General features: G+C 37.5%; 1 protein-coding gene across 6 annotated transcripts in view; it reads right to left on the bottom strand.

Annotated features, from left to right (window-relative positions):
* Nucleotides 1–309: 309 nt before the first annotated feature.
* The window catches only part of PCNX1 (pecanex 1), a 172,472-nt gene continuing 165,799 nt past the window's right edge, over nt 310–6,982 (bottom strand). For all 6 annotated transcript variants that reach the window (XM_030763392.2, XM_030763391.2, XM_089907904.1 and 3 more), the window contains 3 exons: nt 6,437–6,879; nt 5,641–5,781; nt 310–5,453 (listed from right to left, as the gene is read on the bottom strand). In XM_030763392.2, the coding sequence (XP_030619252.2) occupies nt 5,313–5,453; nt 5,641–5,781; nt 6,437–6,879 (725 nt within the window). In that variant the 3' untranslated portion in view covers nt 310–5,312. The remainder of the gene's footprint in view (nt 5,454–5,640; nt 5,782–6,436; nt 6,880–6,982) is intronic.

Genomic DNA, 6,982 nt, shown 5'->3' with positions numbered 1-6,982 from the left:
GATACAGTGAACATGTACGCATTTTCATCCATCATCCTACATGTTCCATCTGATATTATATCATTAATAGGACACATTCAGATAGGTTCAGAAGATGTAAACTACAACCTTTCTGCCAAGTGTGAAAAGCTATCCTTTTATTATGAAATTTATACATTTCTATTATAAGCTGAATCCCATGTTAATAGGTCAAAGCTTCTGTTTAAAATGATTATTTTCAGAACCAAGTACATGTTTTTAAAATACGCTAGGCAGAACTTAATATGGTAAACTCTGATTTTTCTTAATTTGACAAAAATGGACAGAAGGCAAAATGAAAAAAAATTTATTTCCTCCGTGTTTTATCCACTGTCGATACTGTATCTCTGATGCAATATATTTGCAAAGAAAAAACAATCTCAGCTTTTAGTTTCCATTTTAAACATCTACCGTATTTACAAGCTGTTTAGAATAACAAACACTCAGACACGCGCATACACACACACTCACAGACACACGTGAGTACATATATTCTTATCTCTGGTTTATACTGAATGCTGGTAGAGGCAATGAATGCTTTCAGAGCCCATGATCAGAAAAGGGAAACCCATTCTCCTTCCTCCCACCTACCTTCCTGGAATCATTTTCAGTATTCTTTCTTCCATTTCCTCATGCAGAGCTCATTGCCAGACTTGTACAGGGTTAAGGTAATCATTTTTTACAATTTATTTTTACTTAAACTATAATAAACTTTAAAAAAGCATAAGCAGACATGATTTCCCCCCCATTTCTATTATTTTGGTTGTAGAATCAAGTTTCATATATAAAAAATCTTGTTTAACCACAATTATGCTAAATCCAAGAGTCATCTGGAGCAGCCATCTCATTCTCGACTACTACTCTGCTTTGAATTCCAGGGTATCACCCCATCTGTGCAAATACCACGCAGGAATTCATCCTTATCACAATCTTAGATGACCTTTCTTCCTTCTAGCTTGGATCCTCTGAATCATAAATTGTCAGGTACAGAGCTGAAGCATAGAAAAAAGGCATAACCCTATATAATAGGTGTGCCTTAGAAGAGAGCTGTCATGTAACCTTGTGATGACACTCAGCTCTGGTCCCCCAAAGAATGTTATGCTGCTTCCATAAAACGGCAGATAATGAAGTTCAGTTCACAAATAGAACTTATTTTCTCTAATTCAGAAAGAATATGTGGCTGATAGGCAGTAAAGAGAAATTCTTATCACACATAATTCTTGACAAGATGACTCTGGAGAGGGGATTCAAAGCAGAAAATATACATCTGTTTCAAACAAAATTAATACTTCACTCACATACCTACCAGATCTATTTGTATAATAATTAACTTCTTTCCAATCACCTAAACAAATGAGAAGGACTAGGTATATATGAACCAGATTTTTTTAAAAAAATGAAGTGAAGAAAAGAGAGGCTGGTTTTTTAATACTTAATTTAAAAAAAACTATACATATCCAACGTAATATTAAAATTTATGCTGCACAAATACATGGTAATAGCTAATTTTCCTCTTTCTCCAGATAAATAAAACTCAATTTCCATATATGACTGAAACAGAAAGTTCAAAGTCCATTAATGGGCTCCAAGTATCATCTTAGCCTTGAATGACATCTTACCCTTGGTCTGTGTCCAAGCAAAGTAATTTTATGTGATTAAAATATACTACAAAAAAGAACAAGAATGAATATTGAGGACTTTAAAAAAAAGGGGGGGCTGTGTCCATATTCATGAAAAAGTAATGAAAACAAACACAAAAGTCAATCACAATGCGGGCAGCCATTTATAGTTTTGTAGCCAGTAAACATAAATTCAAAGAATTCTCATGCAAAATTATTGTTATCTTCTTCTCAAGTCACATATTTAGGAGGGAAGAGTTTTGAAAGAAAACAATAACCTTAGTCTCTGGGCAAATTGTAAGTTTAAAAGACTCAGTTCTGGATGAATGTGACTCAGTGCAACAATCCACCAAATGAAGATTTCCTAAGCAGAGGCAGAAGGATGCTGCTCAGAAGCAAAGTGGGATTCATTAAGGCTAAGCTACCCTTGCTTAGATTTGAGGCTGTTTTTTTTTATATTTTGATATGAGATGGAAAAGTAAACTAACCCAGGAAGAAAAATACATCTTTTTAATGAGCTGTTGTTTCTTACGTAAAAACCTGTATTTTCACTGCCTGACATTTGGTACACAGAGTAATTTTCCATAGCTCACTCGGGAGAGAAATCTTGTCTGACTAATTCTGTTTCAAGGGTCTGCAGAAGTATCTCAGATTTACTTGAAATATTAAAAAAAAAAAACTTCAAATCTAATGGAAGTTAATCTTCCAGTAATGGAAACTCAAAGAAGGCAGAACACTGATGAAGTCTGTTCGCTAATTTCCTGAAAGGTAATTAATCTCCTTTTACCTTAAAAATATAGAGCCTCACCACCTACTCTCCCAAGTCCCTTAAAGATCAGCATCTTGTATTAATCTAGACTTTTGGAAAAATTATAGTTCTTTAGAAAAAAGTGAACATATAAAGTTTTATCAAGTATTGAAAAATGGTGTAAAAATAGGGCTTACACCAAGTTATAAACTGGAAGATTAACCAAAAATTTGAGTTATAAAATGATTTTTAACACTGAGTAACAACAACAGCAAAAGAGCTAGGAATTTATAACTTATTCCAGAACTCTCTCTAAAGGGGGAAAAAGCAAAATCAAACAAGAAAAAAACCCGAAAGATATCAATAAAACTATTTAAAGCAAATGAAAAAAACTAGTGTTTTAATTACATATTTTTACTTTCAAATTATGGAACTCTGAAAAGTTTTGGCAACTGTGAACTAAAGATGCTAATGTGTGTATACTGGAGTCTTATATACTAATCAAAAAGGCTAAGCAGGGAATCTAAATGAACAGCTCACTAATCTCCAAAGGGGTGTGGGGTGGCAGGGGACAGGGTTGAATAAGACATGTATAATCAACTTAATTAATGAAAGTGTGTATATTTCTATATTATACTTTAGTTCCAATTATTTTTAAGACATGACTCCTTCTTTAATTATCAATGCTTCCCCTGATGCAATTATTAGAAAAGTATTATGATTTTAAAAAGACTATATGTTTTAGTCTTAAACATTTGAAGTTCAGGTTTTTTCTTTTTCTCTGTGTAGGAAAATGAAGTATCTTCTATTTAAGACTGGAAAGGCTCCACTTATCTTCTCATCTAGGCAATGACCATGAAGAGATCATATTCATCTCAGAAAGGGAACAAGCAGCAGGGAGCATAATTCCTCTGAGAGGATTTTAGATAATACAGATAGACAAACAGATCATATATTCAGTTTCAGAAGAAAAAAGAAGAACCTGAACCTTAATGGCATATTGTAGATTTGCCAAAATAAGGCAAACACAGAATATAATGACAGCATCAGGAAAAATACATTTTAACTGGTCAATTTAGAAAGGGTACCTTTGTGTAAATGTTCAGTAAATCATTTGATAGAAAGTTTTTCAACAGTAAGATCTGCAAAGTGTGTGAAGTCTGGAAACCTCAACACAAGGCACATCGGCTCCTGAATACCCACAAAAATTTAAAATTGGAAAAAGGAAAAGTAAATAGGTTTTGGAGTGAAAATGCAATCAGAGGCTATATATTAGCTATTTACTTCCTTAGCTTTCATTCCTTCCACTGAAGTGTCATGTGATACTGTGGCTAGCAAGTAGCTGAAATACGGCTAGTACCACATGGTGAAATAGCAATACTTTGGATATAATGGACTAAACGAAATGTATGACTAAAATTAACTTCACCTGCTTCCTTTTACTTTCCATTCACAGGGGGCAGAAAGATGGCTGCTCCTAAATGCTCAGATGTACAGTCTTCTTTGGGGTTTCACACAAAAGGAGAAAAATTTTCTGAAGGATTTAAAAAACGCCATATGTTGAAAATTAAATCTAAACTGCAGTTCCCACCTAGTCTAATTGTAAATCTGAGTTATATATTTCCCTGAATACATACATTTTAAAAAAAACCAATAAAATTTAAGTTATGAGACAACATATGAATTAAGTCAAGTTCATCACAGTTATAAATATTTCAAATTACAGCTACACACTATAAATCACAGGAAATAAAATTCAAGTAATAGAATAAGAAGAGAGGAGGAAAATAATAGGCAAAGTTTTAAAGAGGGATATAACAATAAGAACTGCACCATTTGGATAATTTTGTTTGAAAAACTTTTACTTGATTAACTGAACTGCATGTGAATAACTTCAAGAGCTAAGAACTCTTAAAATAAAAGGCAATCCATCCTTTCTTTAAATTCCAGGACGTTCACCTTCTTCTTTGAAAAGCAGAAGTATTTTCTTCCCAGAACTGACCCCAGCAGAACTTGCCCCAAGTGGGAGAAACAGGGTAGCTGGGACGCACACAGTGTTGGAGCCCATCTGAAATGTGGACACAGGAGCTGGCAGGAGTGTTCACGGGACTGAGTCACTGACTACTGGCTCCGGGAAATGCCAGTGATGAAGCTACGTGTATCTTGAGATTAAGTATTCATTTTAAAGGAAACATCCAATGGACTGGCATGAAGTACAGACTACTAAAGAAAAATGAGCAGCACAGTTCCTGCTACGTATAAGGAAAGGGAAGGGGTTAATCCCAAAGGCAATTTAAATAATGGTATTTTATTTTTATATATAAATAAATGTTCTGAGAAATCTCAGACTTTATAGTGCATTGTAAAAAATTAGTGCAGTTTTTTTCATTAAAGTTTTTAGCGTTCAAGGAATAAGATAAATCTATGTCTGTTCATAGTCTTTTTCACTGTACATTAAACTTTTATACTGCAATATGTCAAACTGAAGGTTTCTACACTTGTCTGTTTTTAAAAATCAAGGTAAATGGATTTCATGTTTTATGACAAAACATGGCAATTATTTTTGGCAAAAAAATTAGAAAAATATGAGATCATAGTTTAGAAAGCAAGAGTTTGTTGATTTAAAGCATAGGCAATGCATAGGAAAAAACTTTTTTTAAGGATGTATTTTAACAGAACTTTATCCTTCATGCACGATGTTTTCTCAGCAGCTAACTTAAAAAAATATTTCAGCTTTATTTGGGGATGGAGACAGTGACAGGAGTCAGGGTGAAGGGCGAAGGAGAGGTGCTTAACCAAGCCCACTCTATGTTCAAGTCTCTCCTACAGGATCAAAGGGATACCTGCAGGCATCTTCTGCTCTCTCCTCTTTTTTTCCAATCTCTTGGAATTTTGAGGGAAAAGAAATGAAGTTATAAAACACTGGCTCACACTTCAGCCCCAAGTTCTAGTACCCCAGTTTCGATTACAGTCACGTATTTATCTTCAATTTGAACCAGAAGTACTGTCTTGTCGATGTGGGATCTAGTACCTGGATCTCTGCTGCAAGGCACCCAACGGTGAATCACCTAATGTTTCAGAATAAAACAAGCAGTTAGTGGCAGAGACCCTGAATACACTCGCAGACTCTATCCTTAAGATTAGAGGTAGTAATTCAGTTTGTTAATTAAGCATAAGTACATAAATCAGCTAAAAACCAGGCATACCAGTCAGGCTACAAAAAAGTCAGAGCACCAGCTTCATAGGAGAACTTACGTGGCCTTCCATGCCCTCCTGGGGACTCCAGTCTTTCCAGCTGTTTCGCCCAGCTTTTAACCGAATACCCTCATCAGGCCACTGCAGCTCTTTCCTTTTTGACAGGTTGATCCCATCCAGAATCTGACTGGGATCCACAATCTGCAGTATAAATAAATATGGATCATTCATTCAAAAATGAATGAATGAATTCAAGAATTCATATTCCCCTCGATGACAAATAATTATATAATCCTAAACAGAATTTCTTTCACAGTGTCTCAAATTCTCCACTGACTATAACGGAATAAAAAACCACCTAAAGAGCCACCTGAACTCCTTTTAGCCTCCTAGGAGACCTTAACTGCAATGGTCACATAACCATGGCTGAAGAGCGAACAAATACCACCAGTGAAAAACTGCTTGCTTTCAGTTTTTTTTTTTTTTTTTTTGCGGTACGCGGGCCTCTCACTGTTGTGGCCTCTCCCGTTGGGGAGCACAGGCTCTGGACGCGCAGGCTCAGCAGCCATGGCTCACGGGCCCAGCCGCTCCGCGGCATGTGGGATCTTCCCGGACTGGGGCACGAACCTGTGTCCCTTGCATCGGCAGGCGGACTCCCAACCACTGCACCACCAGGGAAGCCCTTGCTTTCAGTTTTTATACTGGCAGAAACATTTTTTCAACATTCAAAACTATTCTAGTCTTCAGACTAGGCAATATAAGGTGTGTCTTCACAAGAGTCCTTCACTCAAAAGAACAAGAAATAAAAACAAACGAGTAAGAGAAACAGTGCAAGAAGAACCGTGGGCTTACTCACCTGGACTCTGTAAATCACCTCCCCCTTTTTGGCATGGGAATTATTGGCAGGACTTAAGGTGTTGCCGGGCTGTGTATCAGCGGCACTGCTCTGACCGCCGTCTGTCCCAAGAAAGCCCACGAGGGTGTGATGCTTGCAGGCTGGGATGCTTTGGCTGGAGCTGCTAGAGGAAGGCAGGCCATGCTGCACACAGGCCGGGCCGCTCTGACTGGAGGGTTCCATCTGGTTCACCACAGAGAGGCGGGACTGGATGGATGACGGTAAGTTGCGAAGCGATATCTGGCTGGTGGAAGAGCGCCGACAAGGCACAAATCCCGTGGTGGACATCCGGAGAGATGAGTGCCGGCTGCTATAGCAGTATGACGACTGGCTGGCTACAGAGGCCCGGGCAGGGGACTGCCGGACCAGGCTGGACTGCACGGAGTGAGAGCTGTGGCTAGCGGCTGGGGAGGGAGAAACAACAGCAGCGCTCCTTCTCAGTGGGATGACCCAAACACAACTGCTTCTTCAGTAGTTTCTAAGACTTTCTCCCTTAAGCCTCGCACC

Source organism: Delphinapterus leucas, chromosome 2, assembly GCF_059928025.1.
Source record: "Delphinapterus leucas isolate spDelLeu-1000000601 "Yukka" chromosome 2, BTC_Dleu_Yukka2, whole genome shotgun sequence".
NCBI lineage: Eukaryota > Metazoa > Chordata > Mammalia > Artiodactyla > Monodontidae > Delphinapterus > Delphinapterus leucas.
Note: the sequence above shows the minus strand (reverse complement) of the source record. Positions and strands in the feature narration are given on the sequence as shown.